The 13,376-nt window shown below is 39.8% G+C and overlaps 1 protein-coding gene across 3 annotated transcripts in view; it reads right to left on the bottom strand.

Annotated features, from left to right (window-relative positions):
• LOC125447789 (SPARC-related modular calcium-binding protein 1-like) overlaps positions 1 to 13,376 on the bottom strand; it is a 102,359-nt gene that overhangs the window by 40,847 nt on the left and 48,136 nt on the right. For 2 of the 3 annotated variants that reach the window (XM_048522508.2, XM_048522510.2), the window contains exons 4-6: positions 9,704 to 9,803; positions 7,952 to 8,002; positions 1,867 to 1,923 (exon numbers count right to left, since the gene is read on the bottom strand). In XM_048522508.2, coding sequence (XP_048378465.1) covers positions 1,867 to 1,923; positions 7,952 to 8,002; positions 9,704 to 9,803 — 208 coding nt within the window. The remainder of the gene's footprint in view (positions 1 to 1,866; positions 1,924 to 7,951; positions 8,003 to 9,703; positions 9,804 to 13,376) is intronic. The other variant, XM_048522509.2, reaches the window with a different exon arrangement.

Raw genomic sequence — 13,376 nt, 5'->3', positions numbered from 1 at the left:
CAACCAGAGACTGGCCACACTCCAACAAAAGGGCACAGATGGCCAGAGTGAGCATTACCCCAGAAACACCTGCTATTGGATGGAGACCTGGAACCAAATAACTCACCTTGTGCTGGTGATGCTGGATGCCGTGGGAGGATCTCAAAAGGGGCAAGAGGAGAAAATAAAAACTTGATTGAAATAGCTGTAAACTGAAAACCAAACAATGTGGTTTTAGGGTGTCAGCAAGTAAAGTAGGCAGTGTTTAAAAGAATGTCATGTCTGGTGCAGTAACTTTTGAGATGTATGGGGAGAACAAATTTCCAATTTTGGTCCTTTTCCTTTCCTTGCAGATCAATGCTAGCCTGTTGTTTGGAATACTACAACAGGTCTCAGTGACTCTGTTGAGAAGGAGTTGAAATAATAGTTAGGCAATCCCTGATTCCAGTCACTAGATAGTGATCCCTTACAGGGAAATACTCATGTGTGCAGATTGTAGAAGGACAGGATTACTTTCAGCTATAATACAATAGAAAGAACAGAATTATTTGCATTTGTATAGTATCTTACTTAACCACAGGTTGATAAAGCATTAAATCACAATTATGTACCTTTTTGAATTATCACTAATGGAATATAGGAAGTAGAACAGACAATTTGCACGTAAGATTCCAGAAATAATGATTAATTAGTAATCATGTGATCCATTGGTGAAGGTATAAATATTAGCTAGAAAACTAATGGAGAATAAATCAGGGGTTTCAGATAAAACATCAGAGCAAGAATTTAAAAGATTTCATGGCATAAAGACAATGAAGCAAAGGGCACTCCCTGGTCTCCTAGCCAATATTGATTTTATCATTATTGAAGACAGATTATTTAGTCAATATTAGTTTGATATTTATGAGATTCTGCTCATAAATAGCTACTACATTTGCTTACAAGTTTGACAGACTGCACTTCAAAAAGTAATTCATTGACTTTTGTGATATCATAAAACTGAGTTGCGAGTTACAGATCGTTCTGGAAGTTTGTATTTAACTTTTGTATGCATGTCACAGTCTAGAGCTATGGATGGTTATGGTAGAGTTGCAAGACCTAAGAAACAAGGTGAAATTGTAAAAATATATTTATTTATAATAATGACAGATTCCTAAATCCAATCATTTTGAATAAAACGTCACTGGTATCAATATATGACCTAAATGTCTAGAGTCATGGGGTTTGATGTTATGTATATGTGCCCCTTCTTTCTGCGAGTGTCCTTACCAAAGGTTAATGGACAAAAAAAATGGCTTAGGACATACTGACTGTTCAAAATCCCATTATGTACAATTACATAAAGCTCCTAATAGGATTTAAGTGAGCCATTCTAGAGTGCATTCAATAACTCACATTATAATAAAAAGTTACACTTCACCTTACTATCTCCATCTAGAAAATCTGTTCATCTCCTTTTTGAAACTTCTTCTCACTGAATTTAGTAAATATTGTCTTTTTCAAAGTGCTAACTACTGTCTATGGGATTTGCAGTGTGCAATTTGGCCATTTAGTTACCTAAAGTACAACAATTTGTTCACTTCAAAAGTACTTCATCGGCTGTCAACTACTTTTGAATATCCTGAGGACATAAAAATGAGATATAAATACATGTTTTCCATTAATCTTTCAAAAAGGGAGCCACCTATGTGAAAAAGTATGCAACAAAAGTTTAATCGTTTGTTCACAAACACATAATTGAACAACACAAATTGCACTATTATGCAACATACAGTTATCTTTGAGAGATCTCTCAAACAAAATCATTATTTTGTTCTTCAGCTTTATGATGTGCATTATTACAAGACTGTCTCATCTACCAAGAACCAAAGTCATAAGTCTGCGTACCTTTACCTGTGTTGCGAATCAGAGTCCTTGTGGTGGGCCGAAGCTTTATTCCTTGTTCTGGGATTAGAGAAGAAAATAATCGAAAAGACACTATTATTGACATTAGTATTATCTATTCTACTTGTGCTCTTGGATAAATGGCCAAAAAGATAGAGTAGTCTTTAAAGATAAAGTGGAAGGGGCTTGTATAGTTCTGGTTTGATGCCACAACTCAAACATGATCATCTTTTTCTCCCTCCTGTCCTGAAGCACCACTCACTAGAAACCTCTTTGCACCCTTGTTACACAAAATACCTCAAAAATGTAGTGCAACAATTCAAGTATGTCACACTGTTGAGCCCCTACAACACTTTTAAGCTAATTCATTCCACAGCTGCTTATGGCTTTCACAACAACTTGCATTTATACAGTGCCTTTAACTGTATAGTATAAAAAAGATTATCAGCAGCACTTTCTGGCAAAGCCTGACACCAAGCCACACAAGCAGCTATGAGATTGGTGCCAAAAACTTCATCCAAAAAGTAGGTTTAACAGAATATCTTATAAGGATCAAAGCTGGAGAGGTTTAGGTTTAGTCAGCCAGAGCCTTGACTGCTGGTGGTGGAACAATGAAAATTAGGCAAATAGATTTGGAGGAAAGCAGCGATCTCAGAGGCATGATAAAATTTAAAAGGTGCAATGTACCTGAAAAAGTCAACATTGCACTTTAAATAATAATTTGTTGGTATTAGTGACTGAAAGTAGTTACAGGAGTGGGCATTGGAAGGCTGTTTTCAAGAGAGAGTCAGAGATGGAAGGGTTTAGGTAGAGTTTCATAATTTATTATTGTGGGCGTGCAGGATTTGCCAGTGATGTTTTAATGAAAATCTATAAATCTAAAAACTATTACTCTGTTGGAAATTCAGATTACATAACTGTGTTTAAACTGTAAGCTTTATTTTTTACCATTAAGAATCTCTTCATACCCACTGTAAATGTATTCAGCTTGTAACTAACAAGTTATTTTATAACTTGCTGTTAATTATTTTCCATTCAATTTTTTCAGCCCATCAAGGTTAAGAACATAAACAAATTTGCTGGAAAAGCTCAGCAGGTCTGGTAGTATCTGTGAAGGAATAAACGGAGTTAACATTTTGAGTCCGGTGACCCTTCCTCAGAAGCTGCCTGACCTGCTGAGCTTTTCCAGCAAATTTGTTTGTGTTCCTGATTTACAGCATCCACAGTTCTTTTGGTTTTTATATGGTGAGGAACATTACTGTTGGAGTAAAATACTTTTCCATTTCAGATGAGGGGCAACTGTTTTTTTACACAAAGTGTGGTTCATGTCTGGAACGAACTGCCTGAGGAAGTGGTGGATGCTGGTACAATTACAGTATTTAAAAGACATTTGGATAAACACATGATTAGGAAAGGTTGGAGAGATATGGGTCAAACAAAGGCAAGTGGGACTGACTGGACCGAAGGATCTGTTTCCATGTTATATGACTCTATGACTCTATTTCTCTAAGATATCCTAGTCTCAGTATCAATTGCTCAGGCATGTTAGAGTTACAGTTTTGCGTTATGAGTTCTGTGACTCTAATACTGTGCCTTTGACACAACACCAGAGCCCTTTTGCTGCTTGTGCAAACCTTTCCCATACCAGCATCAATGTGACTCTTTTAATTAGTGCCACACAAACACAGAATTGCTACAACACAGAGGGAGGCCATTTGATCCATAAAGTCCATGCTAGTTGTCAAACTAGCAATTTATGCAGTATCCACTGTCTCCCCATAAGCCACACATTCTTCCTTTTCAGATAACAATCTAAATTTTCTTTGAGCGCCTCAATTGAACATCTCAACTGGTGAATATACTTAGGCAGCAAATTCCAGATCTTAACCACTTTCTGGATGTAAAGGTTTTTCCTCATGTCCTCTTTGCTTCTTTTGGTGGTTACCTTAAATCTGAGCCCTTTCATTTACAGCCATTTCACTAGGAGGAACTATGTTTCCTTTCTATCCTGTCCAAATCCCTGAATTTTGAACATCTAAAATTTCTTCTGAACTTTCTCTTCTTCAAAGAAACCTGTCCTAATCTATCCAAACTATCTACACAACTGAATTTCAGCATCCCCGGAGCCTTTCTTGTGAATCTTTTTTGCACTGTCTCTGCAGCTTTCGCATATCTTCTAAACTGTGGCACTGAGAATTGAATGCAAAGCTCCAATGGAGGTAAAACCAGTGTTTTGTGCAAGTATAGCATAACTTCCTTGCTGTAGTGTTCTAGGCTTCTTTAATAAAGCCGAGGATATTGTAAGCATTATTACTGCTCTCCACCTGTCCTGCTACCTTCAATAACAAAGCTGCCATATACTATGATCCAAGATAACAAAGTGTGGAGCTGGATGAACACAGCAGGCCAAGCAGCATCTCAGGAGCACAAAAGCTGACATTTCGGGCCTAGACCCTTCATCAGAGAGGGGGATGGGGAGAGGGAACTGGAATAAATAGGGAGAGAGGGGGAGGCGGACTGAAGATGGAGAGAGGAGAAGATAAGTGGAGAGGAGGAGAATATGGGTGGGGAGGTTGGGGGGTGGGTGGGGGGGGGGTGTGGTGGGGATAGGTCAGTCCGGGGAGGACGGACAGGTCAAGAGGGTGGGATGAGGTTAGTAGGTAGGAAATGGAGGTGCGGCTTGAGGTAGGAGGAGGGGATGGGTGAGAGGAAGAACCGGTTAGGCAGGCTGGGATGAGCTGGGCTGGTTTTGGGATGCAGTGGGGGGAGGGGAGATTTTGAAACTGGTGAAGTCCCCTCCCCCCACAATCCGCACCTCCATTTCCTACCTACTAACCTTATCACGCCCCCTTGACCTGTCCGTCCTCCCTGGTCTGACCTATCCCCTCCCTACCTCCCCACCTATACTCTCCTCTCCATCTATCCTGTCCTCTACCAACCTTCAGTCCGCCTCCCCCTCTCTCACTATTTATTTCAGAATCCTCTCCCCATCTTGAGAGTTGTGAGCGCATGGAATAGTTTACCAGTGATAGTTGTGGAAGCAGAGTCATTAGTGACATTTAAGCGACTGCTGGACATGCACATGGACAGCAGTGAATTGAGGGGAATGTAGGTTAGGTTATTTTATTTTTGGATTAGGATTATTCCATGGCACAACATTGTGGGCCGAAGGGCCTGTACTGTGCTGTACTTTTCTATGTTCTATGTTCTATCTCCCTTTTCTGATGAAGGGTCTAGGCCCAAAACATCAGCTTTTGTGCTCCTAAGATGCTGTTTGGCCTGCTGTGTTCATCCAGCTCCACACGTTTTTAACTTGGATTCTCCAGCATCTGCAGTTCCCATTATCTTATATACTATGATACCTCTGCTCCTGTATCTCTTTATGAGAGCTTTCAAAGTTCCTTCAATCAGAATCAATCACCTTGCACTGAATTTCACCCAGAACCTGTCCACTTAGCTGAAATGTCCATGTCCTTCAGATATTCTACACTATCATCCTCAAAGTTCATAATGCTTCCAAATTTCGTATCATCCACATTTTTGAAATTGTAACCTGTACATCAAGGTGTGGCTCATAAACATAAATCAGGAAGACCAAGCAACCCAACATTAACCCCTGGAGATCTTCACTGCAAACCTTCAGTCTGAAAAACATCCAGCAACCATTACAAAAACAGACATTACTGGAGAAATTCAGCAGGTCTGGCAGCATCTGTGGAGAGAAAGCACAGCCAACATTTCAGGTCCTGAAACCCTACTTCAGAACTGTACTTTCTGAACCATTCTGAGTGATCACTGAAGCCAAAATGTTGACTCTTCTTCTCTCCACACACGCTGCCAGACCCACTGAATGTTTCCAGCAATTTCCGTTATTGTTTCAGATTTCTAGCATTTGCAGTTCTTTGATTTATTTCAATTAACCAATACTCTGTCACTCAACTCAAGAGGGGGAGGCAGACTGAAGATTGGGAGAGGAGAAAATAGGTGGAGAGGAGAGTATGGGTGGGGAGGTAGGGAGGGGATAGGTCAGTCAGGGGAGGACGGACAGGTCAAGGGGGCGGGATGAGGTTAGTAGGTGGGAAATGGAGGTGTGATTGAGGTGGGAGGAGTGGATAGGTGAGAGGAAGAACAGGTTTCCTGTCACTCAACCAACTTCACATGCATGTTGCTATTGACCCTTTTATTGCATGAACTATAACTTTTCTCACTGTTTATTGTGCAACAATGTACCAAATGTAGTTTGGAAGGCCATGTACACCACATCGATGGCGTTATCCTTATCAACCTTCTGCAATATCTCTTCAATAAAAATATTTCAATAAGTAAGTTAAACAGAATTTACTCTTCAGTAATCCATGCTCGCTTTCCTCACCTAACTTGCATTCATCCCAGTTACTATCTTTTTGTCCTTGAATAAGGTTTCTAGAAGCTGCAGGATTCCTACCCTCTGACTGTCCTTGTGGTCACAGTATTTATATGGCTAGTTCAATTCAATCTCTAGTCAACTATGATCCCAAGATGTTTCTAGTAGGGGATTCAAATGTGTTAATGCCATTGAATCTCAAGGGGCAATGCTTAGACTTTCTTTTGTTGGAGATGGTCATTGCCTGGCACTTAAGTGGCAAAACTTTTACTTGCCAATGCCTGGATATTACCCAAGTCTTGTTGAATTTGGATATAGACTGCTTCGGTATCTGAAAAGTCATAAATGATGCTAAACAAGCAAATATCCCTACTACTGAACTCATGATGGAGGGTAGGTCAAGCAGCTGAGGATGATTGGGCCAGGGAACTAACCTGAAGAACTCCTGCAGTAATGTCCTGGAACTGAGATGACTGGTCTACAATCACTACCCTCTTTCTTAGCTCGGGATGACTTCAACCAGCAGAAAGCTTGCCCCTGATTCTCATTGGTTCTAATTTTTCTAGGGCTTGTTGATGATGCCATACTCAGTAAAATACTGTATTGATTTCACTCTCACCTCACCTCTCAGCTATTTTGTTCATGTTTGGACCAAGGTTCCAGTGAAGTCTGGAGCTGAGAGGCACTGAAATGGAGAATCAGTTAGCAGGTTATTGCTAGGAAGTGCTGCTTAGCACGATTGATGATTTTTTTCCATCACTTTACTGATGACCGTGAGTGAGCTGATAGGGTGGTAACTGGCCTGAGTACAAGTCTGGAGCAAAAGTCTCAAGTACTGTTGACTGAATTTTGACAGGGCTCATAGCTTTTACAGTACCTTGTACATTCAACCATTTCTTGAGATCATGTGGAGTGAATCAAATTGGCTGAAGACTGGCATTTCTAATGCTGGGGATCTCTAGAGGATGCCAAGGTAGATGTCCACGCAGCACCTCTGGCTGAAGATTATCGCAAGTGCTTCAGCTTTATCTTCTGCACAGATGTATTGGGATCCCCCTTATTGAGGATGGGAACATTTGTGGAGCCTTCACCTCCAGTCAGTTTAATTGTCTACCACCATTTATAATTAGATCTGACAGGACTGCAAGAGCTTAGCTCAATAACTTACTAATATGCCTTTTGGCACACAAGTTGTTTGATTTTGTAGCTTCACCAGGTTGACACCTCACTTTTAATTACGCCTAGTGCTGTTCCTAGTATGCCCCCCTAGATTCTTCATTGATCCAAGGTTGATCCCGGTCTTGGTGGTAATACAATATTGGTCCCTAACTGGTCCCATTCCTCCTTTTAGTACCTTTATTTATATGATTGAAGAAGACTTTGGGATACCCTTTTAAATTGGCTGGCGCTTCTTATCTTACTCTTTGATTCTCTTTTTCACTTCCCCTCTGAAGCTCTGACATTTTGAACAGTTTCGTACTGTGCATCCGGCACCTTACGAGTTATATAGGGTCTGTACACTTCATTTTCATTGGGCCAAAACAGCCACAGAGGGAAGAGAGTTTCCTCTCACCATTTTGGTCTCAATTAGAATCAAGAGACCAGAGATACAAGGACAGTAGACCATATTACACAATAGCACAAAAACATGTCAGCTTGTTCAGTCAAGAGGTCAGTACAGAGCTTAGCAATATCATGCAAAATGGCTGAAAGTTTTTAACTTACCCATTCTGCTAGAGTCACGCCCCCGCTGGGATGTTTTGTCCTTCGTGGAATCTGGAAAGGAAAACTTTGGGATAAATTATTTCTAAATTATCTGTATTTCACTGTTCATTGCATTGAAAGTACCTGGGCTGTAAACGGGCTCTATGAAAAGAACTATTATAGTGACTTTTCTCACATGACATCTCCATGACACAAAAGAATTGCCTGCTTTGAGAGCGAGGTTGTCACTCAAATTGCAGATATTATGTCACTCCTGTCAAACAGAAACCAAGACATATTATACTTTGAATATAACAACTATCTGCTTCATAGAATCATCGAATCCCTACAGTGTGAAAACTTGGTGTGGAGAGAGGGGGTTCGGTGGTTTGCATATGTCTCCAGAATCCAATGTGATTTGTACCAAGATTTGAATAGCTGATTGATACTCAATACCAAATGAGAACTTCATCCAGTTGACTTGGAGTGCAATGCACAAGCAGGAATACAGTGATTCTCCTGGGTATGAATTTCTAACCAGGGATACATGGTATAGGTGCTAACAGCTCCTGCAGCTATAAATATTTAATGGAAATTTACAGCTTATCTAAGACCTTCTATTAGCTGTAGGTCATTTTATTTAATACCCTAACATTAATCAAGGTTGGGAGAGAGGTGCATTGTCCACAGTGAACAAAAACTTCAGCTTTCCCAAGCTTAATAGGTAGCCCTCTCTCTCTCTCTCTCTCTCTCCCCCTCCCCCCGAACTCAGAAGGCTACATGCTGAAGCTCCAGTCAAGAGACTTGAGCAAAATCTCTGGCTTGACATACCAGTATAGTTTTAAGGAAATATTTCACTGTAGAAGCAGTATAAGATTTTAAAGTAAGACTCCATCTGCCCCACCAGGTATATGTAAAATATACCATAGCATTACTTCAAAGAATAGCATGGGAACTTTACTCAGAATCCTAGCCACACTCATCAATATTTGTCACCATCACCTTAAGTTTGGATTATTGAGTCATTTTCAAATATTTGTTTTTGATACTGCACTGTGTGCAAACCAGCTGTTCCCCAGTTTCCCTCAATACAACAACTACGCTTGAAAATTACTTCTGCTTTGGGATGATCAAACACCATGTGAAATGCTAAATAAATGCAAGTTTTTCTTTTTTGTTCCAACATGATTCCAAAATTCCATTGTTATATTTTTATTAAAAATGACAATCTTCTTTAGTGCTGATCAAGGTATTGTTGAGCAAGTTTTCAATGTTAACTTACTGATTGATTTGGACTTTTAAGGCTGTTGCTCAGGAACTCTTTACATTAAAGCAGATGTAATAAGTTGTAAATAATTATGTATGTTGAACATTTCTTTGGATACACACCTGCTTGGTTCCTCACCGCTCAAATTTCTGCACAGGCAAACTCAAAGTTAGAAGCAATGTACTGGAAATTACTGGGTCCTCTCCTAATTTAAGAAATTATTGTTGTTTTATACAAAGTGCAATGGTTAGAATATGACAATGAATGTCAGGCAAATTAAGCACGCTTACCTCAGTACCCAAATCCCTGATTGCACTGAAAATCTGTAGATCACAAAATATATCCCAGCATTTTACAAACCTCAGTGAGTGTCTCATGTACCAGTTTCTAAAGCTAAGTATATTTGTTTGATTTCCCTCTTGTGGCTCTAAGAATTCTTTGTGCCTTTAAAGGATCAACTGACAATTACCTAGACATCAAGTTAAATACCTTTATGTGTCTAATACCTGAACAGGTTGGAGTCCTGTTGTGGACTGAAGATCCACTGATTGGTTTGCCATCAGGTGTGACACACCAGCAATAGCCTGTCAATTTATGGCACTGTACCTGTTAAAGCAGAGGGAAAGAAAAGGAATTATTACAAAATCTAATTTTTGTGTGCGCATGTCTGTGTTTCATGTGTATGTGCAGGAGTTTCTTTCATATGTGATGCAGACACCAAATTACACCACCCATCTCTCAAGTCACTTATACTAATTTTCAATTCAAAATCTTGGCTTCTGACAAATCCCTTCATCCAGATCATTCAGATTACACCTTCCAACGTGGATTCCCATTTCTTTACCCATTGTTGCTTTCAGTCACCACCTCCTTGCTAGCATTTCTGAAAACTTTCTTCCAAAATCCCTGACCATGTCATTTCCTTCCCTCTATGTGAATGGACTCTTAGGTTGGTTAATTCATAGCATTTGAGCGATAGTGAATCAAGTAAGATTTGATTGAATGGAGGAACAAGGTTGAGCAGCTGAACTATTGACTCTGTTCTTTGGGTAGAAGTTTCTTTTTCTTTGAGAGTAACTGTAGGGATGTGCCGAATAGTGGGAGGTACATCCAATTGGGGGTTGATTGAGGCAGGTTTTCTTGTGCAAATATATTCTTATAAGCTCATAACATTTTCATGTGTGAATAAAACACCAAAACTTTGGTGATTGGTAGGCAGGAAGCTCTGGCCCTTGCCAGGACCTCTGGGCTCCTAGAACTGGGTACCATATTTAACAGTGCTTGTCAGCACTTCACTCTCTGCTTCCTAGGGCATCATTCAATCTCTGCTCATCACCACCACACACCCCTGGAAACATCAGAGCCCAAGCAAAATAAAAGGCACCACACTTTCATGATGTCTCCCTAGAGGTTCTCTTGAAGGTTGCCCAGGAGGAAAGGAAATCCTTTCCCCTTGGCAACATGAGACCATTCTGACCGATGAAGGCAGTCTGGACAGAGGTAGCTGCAGAATTCAGCACTTGTCCACAGCTCAAGACAACCTGGCTTCAGTGCCACAAGATGATAAATGATCTCTTGTGCTGTGCTGAGGTATATACTCAATGCTTCATGCCCCAGTGAGAGTGAGTTAACAATATAAAGTGGCCACAGATGAGGACTGACAGACAGGAAACTGAGTATCACGCATCTCCATCAGTTGCATCATGTACAAAAAGTGACTGTCACTTCTTTGCAGCTTACTAACTTAACATTGCTTGTACCACAGTTGTACTGCCTCTCATTCACAGGCCAGGATTCACACTTAAAACATAAAAAGGACTACAACAATCAGCAGCAACACACAATTAGCCCACTGACTTTTCATTACAACCAGAAGAATGTACTGGTCTGAAAACCAACCTGTGTGAAAGTTTATGAGAAACTAATAGCAAAAGATCAACATGCCTCTTGCTTAATTAAATTATCCCACCCACCCATCTAAAAGCTCCAGGCATATCCTGAAAATTTAATTCCTTGTTTCTATGTTCCTTTGCCAGTTCAGAGGGTTTGATAGTAAATCAATCAAGATTGTGATGCAATGAACAACCACAGCTGTACTTAGTGCGAATACAAGAAGTGGGACATTTGAGAATCAAGTTTTTTGCTTCTCTATAGCATGAAAGCAGTGAGTGGTTTGCGACATTCACTGACACAGCAGGTTTCATATGCTTGATGACTTTTCTTGCAATCCTTTTCACATTTATGTTGGTAAGTTTTCACTGTATGAAGGTTCTTGACTGCCCTTGTAGATTGTTGGTTAAAAAATACTACCAGAGGTGACAGTAAGCAAGTAAGATCAAGAAAATCTTTTGTTTTGTATTGGTTTCACTTAAAAGGCAGATTTTCAATTGGCACCTGAAGTTCTTAAACTTACATTGAATAATCTAAGATGTGACTTGTGGTAAATGCATAGCAATTGAGAGGATCAAATAACTTTGGACTCATTGTTCCCAAAGCTCTCAACCACTAAGGGTTTTTAATTCATGTAGAATTCGGGTCTGCAGAAAACATAAGTTAAAAAAATCTTTGCAATGATTATTCAGCAGCTTCATTGTCATTGTATAATGCAAACAAATTGAACATGACCTTTTTGCCCAATAATTGGTATATTCGCATGAACATAGAGCATTGAAATGTCATGAACTCTTGGAATTCTTCAGTCTAGTGATTCAGATTAGCTATTATTTTGTTATGGAGCTAACAATCTTCTGTGAGAAAAAAACTTCAGAACTGTTTCATATAGGTTTGGTACCCTGCTGATTCCTCTGATATCTTTTGCTGCTCAAGAATATCTTTTTTTTATACACTCATGGAACATGGGTGTTGCTGACTGGTCAGCATTAATAGCCCATCCCTAAAAGCCCTTGAGAAGGTGGTGACTGCCATCATGAACCACTGCAGTCCATTTGGTCTAGGAACATCTGAAGTGCTGTTGGGGAGGATGTTCCAGAATTTTGAGTGAGCAACGTTGATACAACAGTGATATATTTCCAAGTCAGACTTGGAGGGCTTCGTCAGGTAGTAAAGCCTACAACTACAGAAAAGCCAAAAACACAAAATGATCAATGACCCAAAATGACCTGGCTGCCTGTTTCCATCAAAGTAACATCACTCAACTCATCCTGTGCCTCAGCTCATCTGCTTCTGAATTCTGATCCATTCCTTCATTACCTCTACACCAGACTGCTTAAACATACTCCTGACTGCTGTCTCACACGCAACCCCTACAAACTTGCAATTATCAAAATCTCTGCTGCTGATAACCTCTGTACCAAGTTTCATTCATGTTCCCATCACCACTGTCCACACTCATCTTACATATGCTCCCAAAGTCATTCACTCCCCGATCAGCATTATCCTCACTGGCCCAGACAGGCTCCTGGACTCATTCAATTTAAAACATAAAGCTGGGTTGTAGGGTGAACTCTGAGGATTGCAAAATGACATAGCACAAATTCAGTTCTCTCCTAATCTACAACATGATACACATCAAGTTTGGGGTCACATTTTCATTATTTCATGATTTACTTGCCCACTTCCTCATTGTTTTCAAACTTGACGTTGTCCTGCACTCCTGGCTTTGGTATTTCACCTGGGCTTCTCAATTAAGGAAATGAAACTGACAGTAAGTAAATCGTCAATCAAAACTATACATTTCCAAGTCTTATGTCACTGCAAAAATTCTGTGAGCAATCAATCAGCTCAGATTTATTGGATGAGCTCACCAACTAAGGGTTTAATTAACTCTAGTCTTCAATGTAATTGTTTAATTACAGAATATCGCTTTCATCCAGCCACAGCATTCAGCTTTCAGTCAGCCATTTCTATTGGCTCAAACAAAACTGAATGTCAGATAATATCTGTTGCCTTTATCTTTTCATAAGAACGAAACCATTGACTGGAAATATGACTGTTCCATTCATTGTAAATTAGGAGCTTGCAAATGTATGTTTTTTTCTAATTGATTCTGCCAAATTTGGCTTGCAAACAAGGCTGGCACTTTTTTTGCTTATCCTTAGTTGCACTTGAGAAAGTTGTGTGTCATTTTGAATTGCGAATGTCCAAAATGTAGCTGCACTCCCAATGAAAGAAGGTAGGAAGTTCCAATATTTTTATCCAATAAGAATGAACAATAAATCT

The sequence above is a fragment of the Stegostoma tigrinum genome, chromosome 39 (assembly GCF_030684315.1).
Source record: "Stegostoma tigrinum isolate sSteTig4 chromosome 39, sSteTig4.hap1, whole genome shotgun sequence".
Taxonomy (NCBI): Eukaryota; Metazoa; Chordata; class Chondrichthyes; order Orectolobiformes; family Stegostomatidae; genus Stegostoma; species Stegostoma tigrinum.
The sequence above is the reverse complement of the archived record's forward strand: the minus strand, read 5'-3'. Positions and strand labels throughout refer to the sequence as shown.